Source organism: Dreissena polymorpha, unplaced genomic scaffold (assembly GCF_020536995.1).
Source record: "Dreissena polymorpha isolate Duluth1 unplaced genomic scaffold, UMN_Dpol_1.0 chrUn008, whole genome shotgun sequence".
Classification (NCBI taxonomy): Eukaryota; Metazoa; Mollusca; class Bivalvia; order Myida; family Dreissenidae; genus Dreissena; species Dreissena polymorpha.
The window spans coordinates 251,328-271,355 of record NW_026273322.1 but is presented as its reverse complement, the minus strand read 5'-3'; the positions used below and the strand labels follow the sequence as shown (position 1 = coordinate 271,355).

Genomic DNA, 20,028 nt, shown 5'->3' with positions numbered 1-20,028 from the left:
AATGCTTGGTAACTGTTTGGTTACCGTTGGGAATTTCCTACACAGTAATGCGCTGGACGGTCGTGATACTTCGCCCCGCATGATCAATAAATACTCACAATATGAAAAATAATAATAATTTTAAAAAGGTAACAATGGAATCTTCTTCAAATTTGTATATAATCTATTTCAATGCATTAAATACTTGAAACTTCTATGTGTTTTTTTTTTGCCATTCTGATATTTTTATTCATTTTGTCCTCAATTAAAAAATAGATTTTAAACATTTATTACAAATAAATCTGAAGGAAAAGCGGCTAAAGAGAATAGTGTTTTGATTGGCTGTTCAGAAAATGTGTACGTCGAAGCACAAACATGTATGTCGAAGTACAAATTGTACTTTGATGTACAAATATATACATCTTAAGTGTATTTTATATTTATGTCGACGTACAATTATTGTACTTCGAAGTACATTTCTCTTTTCACCTTGTAGGTCTTCTTGACTTTCAACCCAAATAGTTCGCCATAGTATGTCTTAAGGGTTATCTCAAGAATGCTCCCACTTAAGGGATCAATACCGAGACCTCCCAGTGACTAAGCCAGTTAGCAGACACCCCATACACTATATGTATATCCATGTAACTTGTTTTAAGATTGATTTTTTTTTGGATGCGTTACGTAATTATTGCAACAATTATAATATTTGTAACACAATCATGTCCATATATTTATTAAAAATACATGGTTATCAAAAAAACTTAAAAAGCTTTTGCCCGTAAATAAGGTAGCACCTATAATCATATTAGAAAAGATCTTATATGATGACACCCATTATTATATATTTTTAGGTCATTTAGAAAAGTTAAGTATTATTATCCAAAACTTAGTAGTAATGTTAAGAATAACATATCAGAGTTAAGAATTATTTTTGAAAATCTGGTAGTAACATTAAGAATTTCACAAAACCTTATCTGGAGCTCTGGAACAAATATGTTAGGTTGTTTTCTACAGCTATATAATTGTACTTTTGCCGGTTCTAAGTAAATGTTTGTAAAGTGAATTAGAAAAACAACTTTAGTTATCATCTGGAAGAAATAAAAACATTGTACAATCTTCTTTTTCTTCCGATATAGCACTCTTACTATATAGAAGATTTTTTGCCAGCGTCAATAAGGTGGAAACTGTACAAAGGTGCTCAGTTGGGTTTAAATTTAAAGTTATTTACATTGTAAGTGTTAACAGATGGATAAGATCGAAAATGACAGCCACATGACGTGGTTGGCGCGTAGGAAAAAAAAGTAGTAGCCAAATTTCAGCGTTATAATGACGACCCACCCACATATAGGAGGTTTTTGTGTGACGTCATAAGAGGGGTTTTCCGTTGTTAAAAATAGATTGGCGGTCAACTTCTCGATCGTGGCCTATTATATTGTATAAGAGTAAAGGTCTTCGAAAGAATTAATACTTACAATTTCACAAAACAAAACTATAAATACCCGTATTCTTTTTTAAGTAAGACTTTAATAAATGATATTTCAAAAATTATAAAACGCATAATAATTTGAATATTATTATAAGTGGTGTGGGTGCGATAGTGTTATTTTTCATCAGAGATTGAAATTTAGTGTAAGGGGTGTATTGAATCAGTCATAAAATAAAGCCCTTAAATACAATCTTGAAATGTAGTTTTGATTTTCTTTTACATTGAATGAATTTTCGTTTCATTTACATTGAATGAAAATATTAATAATTTAAGCATTCCAATTGAAAAAAACACCTGCATATTTTGCAAATTGAACTGTCTTTGCATGAACATGTATATTGAAAACTCTTCTCTAGTGATTATGAGCGATACAAATCTAGCATTTTATGATACCATAAATCTACACATTTAATTTATTTTACGCAAGTATTTTATATCCGTATATAATGACCAAACGTGATTGCTTGTTTTCATGATGATGTTTCGAACACTGCTGCAGTAACGCACAATCTCAACACATTATAGCAGAGTTTACATTTGCAGGTACCCGTTAAATACGTTAATTGTGTAGCAGTAAATTTGTAAAATATTTTAAATGTATAGTTATTAAACACTTTATTGTTATGTTTGAACAGGCTAATATATATACTTAATAGTTCCTAGATGTTAATCCATTTCGGACAAATGTCTATTTTTTTTAAATATGTTCAAATATTTTATTAAAGCAACTGTTAAGTTTTTGACTTAATATGCTAAGAGATGACATGGAGGTATCATAAATTGTGTTTAATGACCTGACACATGTGGTTTATGCAGAGACCCCATACAGAGTCATACAAGTATAGGTCCCGGGGTTTATTACACACTGTTTTCTTAGTAATTGTCTGGACAGTATCCGATCATATCGAGATAATCGGTTTGTGATAAACAAAGGGGCAATTAAACACTGGGTTAAAAATGCTGAAACAAAGAGTGTCAAAACTGGTGTGAACAATTATATAAAAGCATTTACATTTATCAAAAGGATTTAGTTAATCTGTAACAAGGTAAGTTTTTACAGACAAATAGGTTCAAATCAGTTCCTATATGTTGATTACATAAATTCAATCAATTTGTTGTCAGTTTTCGTCCTTATTTGTGTTCGTTCATTGGATTCAATTTAATCTGAAAGAATTTCAAGTTCTGAGTATTTTTTGTTCTTCAAAAGGGTCGCGAATATGATTGTAACCTTATCACGATGCGGTTCATCACATGCAAACAATAGCAAAATGGCCGCAGTTTTGACGGCCAAAATTTGAGCATGCGCGAACGTGACGTCATTATCGGAATCCCCAAAACCTCTTATAAGCTAACTTGCTTTATATACATGTATGAGTGTGTCATGTAACAGCTTATAACATATGGTTTATTCTTATGAGTTTATTCTAATGATGGAAATTAATAAGGGGATATTTCAATAATATGTATATGCAATGTTAGGATGAAGTTTGAGAATTTAATAATACATTTTTGGGAGATATTTGTCATTTACAAATTATTTAAGAGTACATATAAACCAAGCCCTGATTTAAGATTTATTTCAAGTAAGAACACAAATACGTTTACACCCAGGGTGGGGTATAATTGGGATCAATAAGATGAAAAGTCATTTAGATAAAAGAATCGAAGGACCATATACATATACTTAACAATGAGTTCAGGGTCAGCATATAGACACGAGATTAATAGTACCCACACATGGTCATCAAAACAGCACAGATGAAAGGGTCATAACATTTTAATAAGTCAACCAATCCGTAATAAGCCCGGACCTTGGTGTGATGGATGGAAATTACAAGTAGATTTAATGTAAATTAACCTGGGGATAAAATGCAGTGTTTTTAGTTAGTAGAAAAATCTGCGGTTAGATTTGAAAAGAACTTGGAGAGTTGTCACGTCTTCTTGACGTGGCGGCCATGTTGGCTGCCGCGCTGTAAAATTGTATTTTGTGTACATTAGCAAGCGTTTTGTTAAAAGAAATATTCAACATAAATAAATCGCGATGAAATCAGAAATGAACTTTGGTTGTTACTGTGTGTTATCAACAAATGATGTGTAGTAACGTGACAAGTGTACCTGTCGCTTTGTGTCACTGTGTGAGACTAGCAAAGAATGAACAACAACATAATTTTATTATTGTCTTAAATGTATTGGTATCAACAAGCATTGTATTAAATTTTATTTCATGTATTGACTGGAATGGTCCGCCCACCCTCAACCCTCCTTCTCTCCACAATATTCTTTACAAATGTACTTGTCAAACAACGTAGTTTGGTGCTTTTTGGCTCTATTAAAATACATGTATTGCAATGTATAAGTAGTACATTGACCCATTTTTCCTATAGTTTAAATGGGTCAATAGTTTGTAATTGTGTGTATTAATTCCGATGTAAATTTTTTATTCTAAAATACTACATGTATGACTGAGTTGCACGTTTATATTAATCACACCACACAGTCTGTTGAAACAGGCTCGCTTTCCATGCGTGTAACTTGACACACGACAGCAACACTAACAATTTCGCCCTCTTATCAAAACACGGGTTATGCATGTATAGTGGATGGTGGACTTGATACTAAGGGACTGGTAGCAGCAATTACTATCACGTGGCCGTAGAAAAGGGGTGTAAATAAGTTCTATAAATAGACATGATGAAATATTCATGTACTAGGATTAAATTGTTATCGACTATTTTCTTCACAACTGAATCGCCATAAGTAATTAATACGGCACCATTTGCCTTTAATTCATAGGTAACTATTGTTTTCAGCAAGTTTACAGTAATTGTTTGCAGTAAAAAACTGTGATGATAATGCCTGACGCCGTCTTTAATATACCGTTTTAATTGCCGTTTTATAATACATAAATGGTAAAACTGTGATTACTTGTCAATTGATAAGCGATAAATGCTTACTTCCTGACTGACGTCAATAAAAAAAAAGTTATCAGTTAGGCCCGCCCTCATAAGCTTTCTTGTAAACTGATTTGATGGTGAATATCACAGTTTGGCGACTGGAAAGTTACCTGGGAATTTCTCGTGATGCATCCGTGTCAGCATACATGACTGTGTAATGTAACTTGAATATATGATACACAGGTCATGCTATCTCTTATCAGTGGATTATCTATTACCCCATGTGGCGTGTATGACCATTACACGCAGAAGTATTGCTCTTTTAAAGTTGGGAATATTGATACACTATGATGTTTCTGGCAATTTATGCGGTCTGAAAACAGGAATTTAGAGAGTGAACTTGAAAAACAAAGGGCCCTTTTTTTTCAATCGCAAATTTCATGAAAATCTTATTTTTGATTGCCAACCATGAATTATAAACGCCAAATGCGATTTTGGCATTCGGTTAGGCTAACGTATCATGAGTAAGTTTTTTTTGGCCCAATTGGGAAAAGTACAGGTACTAGCCCAATTGGGAAAATTAGCGTTGTACATTTTTCATATTGGGAAATTTGTGCATTTGATTTTTTCTCACAAATACTTTAATCTACAGGGTTTTTTTTCCTTTGAATTGCGCTGAATATTGGCCCTTTCCCCTAGACAAAATTTTCCTCTCTTACAAAGATTTTCCACAAAACAATGATATCTAAAAAAGCTAATATCTCATCAAGAACAAAAAAAATCGCTGGATACATATACCAATAACGTGCATGCCCTTGTTTATATTTTCAGTCTGTTTTTAATGCTCTTTTTAAGGATTTGGAGGAGGCAGTGGGTTTGGATTTGGCACTCAGCCCAAAACCACAGCCTCAACAGGTTTTGGATTTGGTTCAACTACCTCGTCTGCGCCATCATTCGGGTTTGGGGCCTCAACAGGCACTAGTGCACCAGCGTTTGGTTTTGGGGCCAGCACAACAAGTGCTCCTTCATTCGGGTTTGGCAGCACAGCAACAACTAGTGCCCCCACTTTTGGGTTTGGCGGTACATCTACAACAAGTGCCCCCTCTTTTGGGTTTGGCAGCACAGCTACTAGTGCCCCATCGTTTGGGTTTGGGACCACAGCCATTACAAGTGCTCCTGCATTCGGGTTTGGCAGTACAGCTACCAGTGCCCCATTTGGGTTTGGTTCCACTTCAACAGGTGGTTTTGGTACAGGCTTTGGGTCAACAACTACAGCCAGTACAGGCACTGGATTTGGAGGGTTTGGTGGGTTTGGCACAGGTGCAACCGGGGCAACAACTGGCCTATTAGCAGGTTTGAAACAATTTAAACATATTAGTGTTGTCTTCTTGTTTGATGTTTGTGGAAAAAGTTTGCTCACTTACTCTCACAAAATGTTCCCTATCATAATACAAGGGGTCACATGTAACAAGGTCAAGGTCACACTGAATGGTCAATTGTCATATTTGGTCATAAATCATCTTGTCTGAACTTTCATAACATGAAAATTAAATGACTGATACTGTTTTAACAATATTGACATAAACCATATAAAAAACTCGGGCTCTCTTTCAATGATTGTCAGCAACAACAATATTGGAATTTACCAATTAAAATACTTTTTCTATCTATCGTGCCAACATAAAATCTTTAAAGCTTAAACAACTTCTAAGAAACAGGGATAGTTCTTCATCAAATTCTTCAAAGGGACCTTTTCAAAGACTTTGGCATGTATTGAAGTTTGTCATTAAATGCTTTAAATTGATAACTGTAAACATTGGAACTCAATAACTCAGCATATAATGACATTTTGAGCATGGTATTAAAATGTTCAAAATTTGAGATTCTGAAACAATTTTGAGCTCGACTATTATATATGAAATATATATAGTGGAGCTATCCTACTCACCCCGGCGTCGGCGTTCCCGTTCCCGTTAGCGTGCAAATGTTAAAGGTTTCGTACTACCCCAAATATTTCCTATGTCCCTTTACATATTGCTTTAATATTTTGCATACTTGTTAACCAACATGACCCAAACCTATAAACAAGAGCAGACAACTGTATCAAGCATTTTGTAAGAATTATGGCCCTTTTTTTCACTTAGAATATGAATATTATTGATAAATCTATGTTAAAGTTTGTGTACCACCTCAAATATTTTCAATGTCCCTTGATATATTGCTTTCATATTTTGCATACTTGTTTACCAACATGACCCCAACCAATAAACAAGAGCAGACAACTGTATCAAGCATTTTGTAAGAATTATGGCCCTTTTTTCACTTAGAATATGCATATTATTGATAAATCTATGTTAAAGTTTGGGTACCACCTCAGATATTTTTATTTGTCCCTTGACATATTGCTTTCATATGTTGCATACTTGTTTACCAACATGACCCCAATCTATAAACAAGAGCATACAACTGTATCAAGCATTTTGTAAGAATTATGGCCCTTTTTCCATTTACAATATGCATATTCCTTAAGTTACATTGCCATAACTTCTTTATTTATGATCACTTACCTGAATACCACAATGGATTCCACCCAAACAATACCCCACGCCCCAACCCAGAATCCCTGCCCCTCATTTTTTAAATATCATTAATAAATGACCAGTCCCCACTTTATACCCCCCTCTCAACCCCCCCCCATACCCCCCCCCCCCCCAAATTTTTTTTTTTCCTTTTTTTGTTTTTGAAAGATCGTCTAATAAATGACCACACCCCACATTAAACTCCCCTCTCAACCCACCCCACCCAACCCAAAAAGATTTTTTTTTCTTTGAAACATGGTTAAAAAAACAACAACAAATATTTATTTACTTTATTTTTGAAGGACCGTCCAAACTTCCCACCCAACCTATTGCTATCAAACTTGAAATAAAATCTTATTAGTTTGTTTTATGTCTTTACAAATGTTCCATTGATTGAAGAAATTATACCTGAACTATTAACTTTACCTTATTGAATAATTTGAACAATTACCCCATGATGGCTTACGTTATTCTGTCAAGCACTCGAATAGTCGAGCTTGCTGTCCTCTGACAGCTCTTGTTATCAATTTTGTCAATTTACAAAACGTGAAAAGGTCCCTTTAGATTCAATGGAATACTTAAAAAAACTAGGTTAAAGACTAAAAGTAACAAATTTTAAGAATATTAGTGTCCGAAAACATTTGTGAATGTCTGAACACTTTTCACAAAATTTCTTCCTTGTGACAGGTTATTGTCTTTGACAAGTTGTTAACCACTCAAAAGCATATGCAACCAGTATAAAACCAGAACTGCGAGTAACTCGCAGACTGTTTAAGTGTTATGCTGTTTAATGCTCATCAGTATTTTGAGGTTATAAATGAAGCCTTTAAAACTCAAATCTAGTAAGAAAGGTCTTAAATTTGATTAGATTTTCCAAAAGACTACAAACGTGTATCAAACATGATAAATGATGATCTATTTCCCATTCAGGTCAGCAGCAGCAGCAACCAGCTGTGGATGCTGAGGCCCAAGAGCTGGGCCAGATTGCCCAGGCTGTGTCCATGCCACAGATATTTGGTGACGAGCGTGACGCTGTCATCGCCAAGTGGAACCAGCTGCAGGCCCTGTGGGGCAAGGGAAAGGGGTACTTCAGTAGGACCCAGTGTGTGCAGTTTAAGCCAGACAACCCTTTCTGCAAATTCAAGGTACCTTGGAGACTCCTTCAGGGAAAACTAGGCTTAATGCATGTGCTTAAAGTGTCATCCCAGATAAGCCTATGCTGTCTGCAAATGCTAATCAGGGAAGACACCAGTGTTCTTTGGAAGCACCAGCAGCCGGCAATTTCACCGGTTTGATTCAATTTAGATGCTGGCTACTTTTCTTCAAAATAACTATTGAAATAGCGTAAATACACCAGTTTCATTCCTTAGTCACTGGCTACTGTGAAAACATAACTGGCTTCTCAAATTTTGCTGGAGAACACAGGACGACACTTACAGCTTAGACTGGATTTTCGTTAAGAAGAGACTTCCTTGAAAAGAAAAATTCTAAAAAACAGGAAAGTGTTGTCCCAGATTAGCCTGTGTGGACTGCACAAGCTAATCTGAGATTACATTTAATGCACATGCATAAAGCCCAGATTTCTAACTACAAGCTACATTGTAAGCTCTCTGTGGCTTAAGTGAAATTTTACAAAAATGTTGCCAAGTCCTTTTGTTCTTGATATTTGATAAGATTTCACAAGCTTCTAATGCATATCAATTGTTCCAAATTAAGCTCTTTTTTTCTATCCATATTTAAGTTTTTATGCCCCCGGTAGGGTGGCATATAGCATTTTAAATGTCCCTCCGTCCCAAAACTTTAACATTAGCCATAAGTTTTGCAATATTGAAGATAGCAACTTCATTTTTGGCATGCATGTGTATCTCATGGAGCTGCACATTTTGAGTGGTGAAAGGTCAAGGTCATCATTCAAGGTCAAAAGTAAAAAAATACAATCCAAGGGAAGTAATAAGCTTTTAAAGGGAGATAATTTCTAAACCTGCCAATTTATATATTGAAATTTTATTTCAAAGTGGCGCAATAGGGGGCATTGTGTTTCTGAGAAACACTTCTGTTGTTGTTTATTATTTTCAGGTATATAAAAGACTTTTCATTATGTTTAAGTGGTTATTTGTTTAAAGTAATAACATCATCACATAATTAGAGATAAAAAGTAATTTGATATACATGTAAACTCTGGTTTATACTTATACATTCTGTAAAATTTTGTTATATCATTTTTATTAACTCTTTACAAATGGCTCTGCAACTTCTATCAAATAGCTGAAGAAAAGTGAAATGAGTACTCCCTGTATTTCAAGTAATATACTGACAAGAAAGAACAGATCAATTTGATATAATGTTCCAAAATAGTTAAAATTATGGCTATTGTAATGGTGTGAAGACTCCTGTATTTACCTTATGTTAAGTTTTTAGATACATTTGCTCAGCATATACAGTAATTGGTGAGATTCCCCCTGCATTGCCTGTATACTAGTCTTAAAGATGATCTGCATTAGGGATAACTGCTTTATGCATGTATTTAAAGTGTCATCCCAGATTAGCCTTTGCAGTCTTGCAAACACTTTTGGCTTTAATGGAATGTTTCATTTTAAAATAGAACCTTCGAATGGAAAATCTACTGACTGCACAGGCTAACTTTGGACAACACTTTACACACATTCATTAAGTCTTTCCCCCTATAAAAAGCAAAGTGAAAATGGCTTTTGCAACCAGCATAAAACCAGAACAGCCTGCGAGTAACTCGCAGTCTGTTTCTTGTTTTATGCTGTTTGCTGCTCATCAGTATCTAAGGGTTGGAAATGAAGCCTTTAAAGCTTGAATTTAGTAAGAAAGTTGTTTAATAATATTTAACTTTATATGATGACTACAAATGCGTCAAAATCCCGTTAAGTCCTGTTGTGCCAGAGCTACGCTCACATTTGTTTTATGTTTTAAAATGGATTTACAACCTCCGCAATTGCAGGCTGTTGGTTACAACTGTATGCCGTCAGGCAAGAATGAGGATGGACTAGTCTCGTTGATAATTGGTAAGACGCTAAGCGAAGTGAAGCCCTTCCAACAGCAGGCCTTGGACACACTTCACGTGATACTGGGCAGCAAGACACAGCACACTGTGTGTGCGGAGGCATTGAATCCTCTCCCTGATAACAAGTATGTACCCTGTCTGTGCTGAGGCACTGAATCCTCTCCCTGATAACAAGTATGTACCATGTCTGTGCTGAGGCACTGAATCCTCTCCCTGATAACAAGTATGTACCCTGTCTGTGCTGAGGCACTGAATCCTCTCCCTGATAACAAGTATGTACCCTGTCTGTGCTGAGGCACTGAATCCTCTCCCTGATAACAAGTATGTACCCTGTCTGTGCTGAGGCACTGAATCCTCTCCCTGATAACAAGTATGTACCCTGTCTGTGCTGAGGCACTGAATCCTCTCCCTGATAACAAGTATGTACCCTGTCTGCGCTGAGGCACTGAATCCTCTCCCTGATATCAAGTATGTACCCTGTCTGCACTGAGGCACTGAATCCTCACCCTGATAACAAGTATGTACCCTGTCTGTGCTGAGGCACTGAATCCTCTCCCTGATAACATGTATGTACCCTGTCTGTGCTGAGGCACTCAATCCTCTCCCTGATAACAAGTATGTACCCTGTCTGTGCTGAGGCACTAAATCCTCTCCCTGATAACAAGTATGTACCCTGTCTGTGCTGAGGCACTGAATCCTCTCCCTGATAACAAGTATGTTCCCTGTCTGTGCTGAGGCACTGAATCCTCTCCCTGATAACAAGTATGTTCCCTGTCTGTGCTGAGGCACTGAATCCTCTCCCTGAAAACAAGTATGTACCCTGTCTGCGCTGAGGCATTGAATCCTATCCCTGATAACAAGTATGTACCCTGTCTGTGCTGAGGCACTGAATCCTCTCCCTGATAACAAGTATGTTCCCTGTCTGTGCTGAGGCACTGAATCCTCTCCCTGATAACAAGTATGTACCCTGTCTGCGCTGAGGCATTGAATCCTATCCCTGATAACAAGTATGTACCCTGTCTGTGCTGAGGCACAGAATCCTCTCCCTGATAACAAGTATGTACCCTGTCTGTGCTGAGGCACTGAATCCTCTCCCTGATAACAAGTATGTACCCTGTCTGTGCTGAGGCACTGAATCCTCTCCCTGATAACAAGTATGTTCCCTGTCTGTGCTGAGGCACTGAATCCTCTCCCTGATAACAAGTATGTACCCTGTCTGTGCTGAGGCACTGAATCCTCTCCCTGATAACAAGTATGTTCCCTGTCTGTGCTGAGGCACTGAATCCTCTCCCTGATAACAAGTATGTACCCTGTCTGCGCTGAGGCACTGAATCCTCTCCCTGATAACAAGTATGTACCCTGTCTGTGCTGAGGCACTGAATCCTCTCCCTGATAACAAGTATGTACCATGTCTGTGTTGAGGCATTGATTCCTCTCCCTGATAACAAGTATGTTCCCTGTCTGTGCTGAGGCACTGAATCCTCTCCCTGATAACTAGTATGTTCCCTGTCTGTGCTGAGGCACTGAATCCTCTCCCTGATAACAAGTATGTACCCTGTCTGTGCTGAGGCACTGAATCCTCTCCCTGATAACAAGTATGTACCCTGTCTGTGCTGAGGCACTGAATCCTCTCCCTGATAACAAGTATGTTCCCTGTCTGTGCTGAGGCACTGAATCCTCTCCCTGATAACAAGTATGTACTCTGTCTGTGCTGAGGCACTGAATCCTCTCCCTGATAACAAGTATGTACCCTGTCTGTGCTGAGGCACTGAATCCTCTCCCTGATAACAAGTATGTACCCTGTCTGTGCTGAGGCACTGAATCCTCTCCCTGATAACAAGTATGTACCCTGTCTGTGCTTAGGCACTGAATCCTCTCCCTGATAACAAGTATGTACCCTGTCTGTGCTGAGGCACTGAGTCCTCTCCCTGATAACAAGTATGTACCCTATCTGTGCTGAGGCACTGAATCCTCTCCCTGATAACAAGTATGTACCCTGTCTGTGATGAGGCACTGAATCCTCTCCCAGATAACAAGTATGTACCCTGTCTGTGCTGAGGCACTGAATCCTCTCCCTGATAACAAGTATGTACCCTGTCTGTGCTGAGGCACTGAATCCTCTCCCTGATAACAAGTATGTACTCTGTCTGTACTGAGGCACTAAATCCTCTCCCTGATAACAAGTATGTACCCTGTCTGTGCTGAGGCACTGAATCCTCTCCCTGATAACAAGTATGTTTCCTATCTGTGCTGAGGCACTGAATCCTCTCTCTGATAACAAGTATGTACCCTGTCTGTGCTGAGGCACTGAATCCTCTCCCTGATAACAAGTATGTTCCCTGTCTGTGCTGAGGCACTGAATCCTCTCCCTGATAACAAGTATGTACCCTGTCTGCGCTGAGGCACTGAATCCTCTCCCTGATAACAAGTATGTACCCTATCTGTGCTGAGGCACTGAATCCTCTCCCTGATAACAAGTATGTACCCTGTCTGTGTTGAGGCACTGAATCCTCTCCCTGATAACAAGTATGTACTCTGTCTGTGCTGAGGCACTGAATCCTCTCCCTGATAACAAGTATGTACCCTGTCTGTGCTGAGGCACTGAATCCTCTCCCTGATAACAAGTATGTACCCTGTCTGCGCTGAGGCACTGAATCCTCTCCCTGATAACAAGTATGTACTCTGTCTGTGCTGAGGCACTGAATCCTCTCCCTGATAACAAGTATGTACCCTGTCTGTGCTGAGGCACTGAATCCTCTCCCTGATAACAAGTATGTACCTTGTCTGTGCTGAGGCACTGAATCCTCTCCCTGATAACTAGTATGTTTCCTGTCTGTGCTGAGGCACTGAATCCTCTCTCTGATCACAAGTATGTACCCTGTCTGTGCTGAGGCACTGAATCCTCTCCCTGATAACAAGTATGTACCCCTTGTGGCTTAACTCTTTACCGCTCAGAAATGCACTTTGACTCATTTGTAGTCCCTTAGAAAATCAAATTAATTGTTAGACGTTTCTAACTAGATTCAAGTTTTGAAGGATTCATTTCCAACCCTAGGGTACGGTAAAGCAGCAAACAGCTTAAAACTTGGACAGGCTGCAATTTACTTGCAAGATGTTCTGGTCTTATGCTGGGCATTATGTAGCTATTTTCAGTTGCATCTGAGCGGGAAAGGGTTAAACAGGTTAAACAATATACAACCATTAAACATACTTAAACAATATACGAATTGAAATACATAAATATGACTTTATCACTAACACAATTGAGACTTAATAAAAATGCTGGACATGCTGAAGTCAAAATCAATTCCTTACTTATTTCCTTTTGTTAGTTGACATAAACATTACTGGTATAACAGTTATTTCTGAGTTTTTTCTCTATAAGGTACATATATCTTATATCTTATAAAGTCCAGCTATGCTTTAAATCATTATTAACATGTCTCTTAAGCAACTACCATAATGAGCCACACTCCGGTAAATAGGGCTATAGGCATGTGCGTAAATTTTCATACCAGATTAGCCTGTTCAGTTTGCACCGACTAATCAGAGATTACACTTTTGGCCTAGACTGGATTTTCATTTAGAAGAGACTTCCTTAAAACCAAAAATTACAGTAAAGCCAAAAGTGTCGGCCCTGATAAGCTTGTGCGGACTGCGCAGGCTAATCTGTGAAAACACTTGACGCACATCCATTAAGATCTATTTTCCTAGAGAATGGCTTATTTTTACTGTTTTGTTTTCTAGATATATGCACATGAAGATGATAAATGTGTTGTTCCCAAAACAATCATTAGAAATTGATTTTAGTTATAACTTATTTATTACATACAGGTTCCCAGTAGCTTGTTCTAACATCAGCTCTCCCATATCTTGTAGGACAGAGTTGGTGGTGTATGTGATGGAGAGGCCACAGATGGGTCCAGCCAAGCGTATCCTAGCAACCGAGCTCTTCAACGCCCTGTCATCTCCAGCACTGAAGCCTCAGGTGACCACTAAACTGAACGTGGAGACGATGACCGCCAAGGTGCTGACAAAGGAGCAGTTAAAGCAGTACCTGGACAATCCACCCGCTGGTGAGTTATACTGAAGCAGTACCTGGACAATCCACCCGCTGGTGAGTTATACTGAAGCAGTACCTGGACAATCCACCCGATGGTGAGTTATACTGAAGCAGTACCTAGACGATCAGCCCGCTGGTGAGTTATACTGAAGCAGTACCTGAACAATCCACCCGTTGGTGAGTTATACTGAAGCAGTACCTGGACAATCCACCCGCTGGTGAGTTATACTGAAGCACTACCTGGACAATCCACCCGCTTGTGAGTTATACTGAAGCAGTAACTGGACAATCCACCCACTGGTGAGTTATACTGAAGCAGTACCTGGACAATCCACCCACTGGTGAGTTATACTGAAGCAGTACCTATACAATCCCCCGCTGGTGAGTTATACTGGACATCTTAGCAAAAATCCATTTAATGGGGCAAAGTGCGGTTCCTGCTTAGCCTGTTTGGACTGCACAGGCTAATGTGTGACAACACTTTACGCACATGCATTAAGCCAAGTTTTCCCCAAACAAGGCTCATTAAAATAGAAATATAAAAATAGAAAAATGGTTTACTCTAAGTACCTCGAATTTTGATGTTCGTATTGGGCTTGAAATTTGTGCGTAGGTGGCCTTGATGAAGACCTTGCTTTCAAGGTGATTTAAGTCAACAAAATCAAATTTGTTAAAAGTTGAAAATTAAGTTTATTCTGGCATGGTCACACTTCTTGTTTTTTAAATTCAGCTTTAAGTTTCCATACATTATGCAACTTCTACAGATATCAACATCAAATATGTCTTTGTAATCATTACCGTAATTACTCTATGTTTTCGGACACTCTAAGTTTTCGGACACCCCCTTTTTTAGCAAAAATAATTATTTTTCGTGACTCTTAAATTCGGACACACAAGATTTCGTCCATAATTAATGTCTCTAAGTTTTCGGACAGTATATTTTACAGCACTATTTTACCAAATTTCGGTCCTGTTTTCGATATCAAATGACACTTCGATAATGGGGTTTTACAACCAGATTAACATCATAAAACATGGGAGGTGCATGCCTGAGGGCATCGGACTATTACATTTGCGTTATTGGGTAAATAACCTTGTAAACCGGTATTAAAAAATGGTTTCACCCGATAGCATAAGCGTTTTGACAATTACCAGGGGTAGTGCCAATTAACAGTTCAATTATCTACCGCAATTGTACTAGTAAAATAACTGTGACAAATACTAAACGCTTCAAAGTGTGATGCACCCTATTGCCAGTTTTACGAACAATGGAAGGTGTTAGACAACAACTATCGGAAATGAACAAACAAAGAATTCATAGTTAGCTTTTTTTATTGCGTTAATTAAAGGTTCATAAAGCCAGTATCGGTACATCACATGCTCATCTTTGAACTCTTTGGTCAAAGTACAACCTTGTAGTAACTTTCTGTCAAATAAATTAAACATTTAAAATTATTTAAAATGCAGTGCAAACATATATAACTGTAATTTATACTATACGGCTTGGTGGTATTTTACAAGCGTGCGCTATTACCGGTAGTCGTTGATACAATTGAAGCTATTTTCGGACGCTTCAATTTTCGACTCTAAGTTTTCGGACACCTGTATTTTGTATATATTTTTCGTATCTAAGTTTTCGGACACGAATTTTTTTTATTATTTTTAAGTGTCCGAAAACATAGAGTAATTACGTGACTGACAGAAAATCAACATTGTATTGTCAAAGCGGCATTATAGCCAAGTGTGTTGTCTTGGGATAGATCTTGTTATTAATTTTGCTGGATATATATGAGTCAACACAGGTTGATATGGAAGGACCCTTTCCTCTTATCTGGCAACAAGCCATACACTACAGTCAGTCAACCAGTTTAGAATCACCCGGCAAAAAACGTTAATTCTTTTGACCAAAATAATTTCTTTTGGAATTTAATGTCATTGTGAGAAGATGTAAAAATAAATGGTAAAATTTAGTTTGTATGATAACAGGTTAGGCCAGACGGCATATGCAGTTTTTTTGTAAAAAATAGCCAATTAAAGTTCACCCTTCGGAAAATTATTAAAATCATTCAGCTAACTGAATTAGTATTACAAAACATTGTCATGGCATTTGTTTTCAATCAGCCAAAAGTTTATTTGAAAATAATAAAGCCTTCTATATCCATATGCCCATTACAAAACATAACTCATTTAATCAGTTCTGGTTAACTTTTTGCTGCATTTATCCCCCCATGTAAGCATAATACAAAAGCTTTCTTGCTAAAACTTTGTAAATTTATTCCTTTAACCTGATGTATACCTTAGACACTTATAATTTTGTTTGTATTGGGGCATTATGGAAAAATAAATACAAATTAATCAGAACTGCTGATTATATGAAACTGGTTGACAAACTGTACTTTCCATCCTGTTTACACCAGGTATAAGACTGTTTTCTATGCTGTATCCACCAGGTATCAACCCCCTCATCTGGCAGCAAGCCATCCTGGACAACCCGGACCCAGAGAGGCTGATACCAGTACCCATGATAGGCTTCAAGGAGCTCCATCGCAGGCTCAAGTTCCAGGAGCAGCAGACAAAACTACACCAACAGAGACTAGATGTGGGTAGCCTGAATCGTAGTCACTCGAGCCACGCTGTTGAAAAATGGGGCTTTATTAACCTGCGTAAAGTGTTGTCTTACATTAGCCTGTGCAGTCTGCACAGGCTAATCAGGGCAGATACTTTCCAATATTATGGTATTTTTCGTTTAATGAAGTCTATTCTAAATAACAATCCATCTAAGGCAGAAAGTGTTGTCCCTTATAAGCTTGCGTTAACTGCACAGGCTTATCAGGGACAACACTTAACGAATGATCATAAAGCCCAGTTTACCCAGAGGGGTTCTCAAATTAAGAATGCATTTTGAATAAATAAACAGAGCTCCTGGTAAGTTGCATAAAACCTTAAATACAAATTTAATTTAATAACAACAAAAATTAAAATATAAACCAAAAAAAGTATTCCATATTTGATAATGCGCGTAATTTTACAAATGTTAATATTAATTAAACAATTTCGGCAATGTTGATAACTAAAGTACTGCATGGCCTAGCTGCAGAATCTAAATGTTTTCATGAACCATGATGTCATTATGCTCGTAAGCTACGATAAACCAAACTGTAGTTTTTGCATTGCATATAAATAGTGGTAGTTTGCTCCCATGTATACAATGTTCTTTTTTTAACCCGTGGCACAAATTTAGGACATCGTCATTTTGACCATCCCTTTCATTGTTAAGAATGGCAATCAATTCATTTTTCTATATCTTGAATTATAAGCTCTAAATTAGTCGTACTGTAAGGCATCAATATCTGTGCTAGTTAAGAAACTCCAAACACTTGAACAACCAATTGTAACTGACCATCGTTACTTAAGAGCATAATAACATTATAAAGCGTTATAGACGCAAAACAATTTTATTATTTTGAGTCCATCTGTTGCTAACTTTTTCTTTTGGGACAAAACTTGGATTCCTTATATGAAGTCACCATGCAAGCAAACCTTTTTCTTTTCTTTTTATGTCCCCCACCACTATAGTGGGGGACATATTGTTTTTGCCCTGTCTGTTGGTTGGTTGGTTTGTGTGTTTGTTTGCTCCAACTTTAACATTTTGCCATAACTTTTGCAATATTGAAGATATCAACTTATATTTGGCATGCATGTGTATCTCATAGAGCTGCACAATTTGAGTGGTGAAAGGACAAGGTCATCCTTTGAGGTCAAAGGTCAAATATATAGCTTCAAAGTGGCACAGAAGGGGACATAGTGTTTCTGACAAACACATATCTTGTTCTTTCTTAAATTACATGCCTTTTATTTGCTGCAGCTGTACACTTCTGATTTTGAAATATTTGAGCCTTGCTTTATGAAAATGGGGTTTAATGCATGTGTGTAAAGTGTCGTTTCAGATGAGCCTGTGCAGTATCTAAATAAAGATCGAGTCTAGTAGTTGGAAAGTGTCATCCCTGATTAGCCTGTACAGACTGCAGAAGCTAATTTGGTGTGACACTTTTAGCACATGTATTAAGTCCAGTTTTCCCAGCAGTGCTTCCTGTAGGTTTCCAAAATTTGAAGTCAAGGCTTCCAAGCCTTAAATTTTGGATATCCCAGACATGAAGTACTCCCACTTTTTTTGTCAGTATTTTTACTCACTTGATTTCTCAGGTGAGCTTTTGTGACCGGTCTTTGTCCGTCGTCTTTCCGTCCGTCTGTCTGTCTGTCCGTCCACATTTGTTTTCGTAAACACTGTAGAGGCCACATTTATTGTCCGATCTTCATGAAACTTGGTGAGAAGATTTGTCCCAATGATATCTCGATCGAGTTCGAAACTGGGTCAAAAAATAGGTCACAAGGTCAAAAAAAAAGAAAACCTTGTAAACACTGTAGAAGTCACATTTCATGCCCAATCTTCATGTAACTTTGTCAAAATGTATGCCTTAATGATATGTGGGTTGAGTTCAAAAGTGGTTGCGGTCCGTTGAAAAACATGGCCGCCAGTGGGCGGGGCAGTTTTCCTTATTTGGCTATAGAGAAACCTTGTAAACACTCTAGAAGGCACCATTTTTGCCCAATCATCATGAAAATGGACAAAACATTGGTTTTATTGATATCTCGAACGAGTTCGAAAATGGTCCAGATCTGTGAAAAAACATAGCCTCCAGTGGACGGGGTATTTTTCTCTATATGTATATAGTGAAAACATGTGATCACTCTAAAAGTCACATTTTTGGCCCAATTTTCATGAAATTTGGTCAAAATGTTTGCCTTAATGACATGTTGTTTGAGTTCAAAAGTCGTTCCGGTCCGTTGAAAAACATGGCCGCCAGTGGGCGGGGCAGTTTTCCTTATTTGGCTATAGAGAAACCTTGTAAACACTGTAGAAGTCACAATTTTTGCTTAATTATCATGAAAGTTGGTCAAAAAATTGGTTTTATTGATATCTCGGATGAGGTCGAAAATGGTCCAGATCGGTGAAACACATGGCCACCAGTGGGCGGGGCATTTTTCTCTATATGTATTTAGTGAAAACATGTGAACACTCTAGAAGTCACATTTTTGGCACAATTTTCATAAAATTTGGTCAGAACATTTGTTTCCTTGATACAAGAGTTGAGTTCGAAAATGGTTCCGGTCAGTTGAATAATATGGCTGCAGGGGGGGGGCAGTTTTCTTATATTTATATAGTAAAAAAAGCTTGTGAAAACTGTAGAAGTCACATTATTTTCCCAATCATCATTAAACTTGGTGAAAAGATTGATTTTATATATATATCTCAGATGAGTTTGCAAATGGTCCCGATCGGTAAAAAAACATGGCCGCTAGGGGGTTGGGCAGTTTTCCTTATGTGACTAGAGAGATACCTTGTGATCCAACACTATAGAAGTCACAGTTTTTGCCTAATCATCGTGAAACTTAGTCAATACATTGGTTTTATTGATTACTCCGATAAGTTGGACAATTGCTCAGATCGGTGAAACACACTTTTTAGCTCACCTGATTGCTCAGGTGAGGTTTTAGGATTGGTCTTTGTCCGCCGTCCGTCCGTCCACATTTGGTTTGTAAACACTCTAGCATTCACATTTCTCAAGCATTCTTTATCAAAGTTGCTGAAAGATCTCAGTCAATTTTGATAATGAGCAAATGCACATGATTAATGCCATAATTATTGCCCTTAGATTGTCCAAATTTGCATTATATTATACAAAATCCTTGTAAACACTCTAGAGATCACAATTATGTTTCAGATTTTATGAATCTTGATCATAATATTTATTTTGTAAGCAAAGATTGATGTTTGGTAAGGGGGGTCATCTCAAAATAAAGGTAACCAGGTCAATTATTACAAAAACACTCCATACACCAGAGTTTTGGTTCAATTATGATGAAACTTGACCAGGATGTTTGTCTGGACAATATCTAGGTCAAGCTTGACATTTTGGTAAAGATTGAATGAACCA

At 37.6% G+C, this 20,028-nt stretch overlaps 1 protein-coding gene across 1 annotated transcript in view; it reads left to right on the top strand.

The window, feature by feature from the left end:
- LOC127863434 (nucleoporin p54-like) overlaps positions 1-20,028 on the top strand; it is a 39,443-nt gene that overhangs the window by 4,958 nt on the left and 14,457 nt on the right. Inside the window, exons 2-6 of the mRNA XM_052402962.1 lie at positions 5,215-5,712; positions 7,869-8,083; positions 9,907-10,094; positions 13,849-14,045; positions 16,483-16,631. Of these exons, the coding sequence (XP_052258922.1) occupies positions 5,215-5,712; positions 7,869-8,083; positions 9,907-10,094; positions 13,849-14,045; positions 16,483-16,631 (1,247 nt within the window). The remainder of the gene's footprint in view (positions 1-5,214; positions 5,713-7,868; positions 8,084-9,906; positions 10,095-13,848; positions 14,046-16,482; positions 16,632-20,028) is intronic.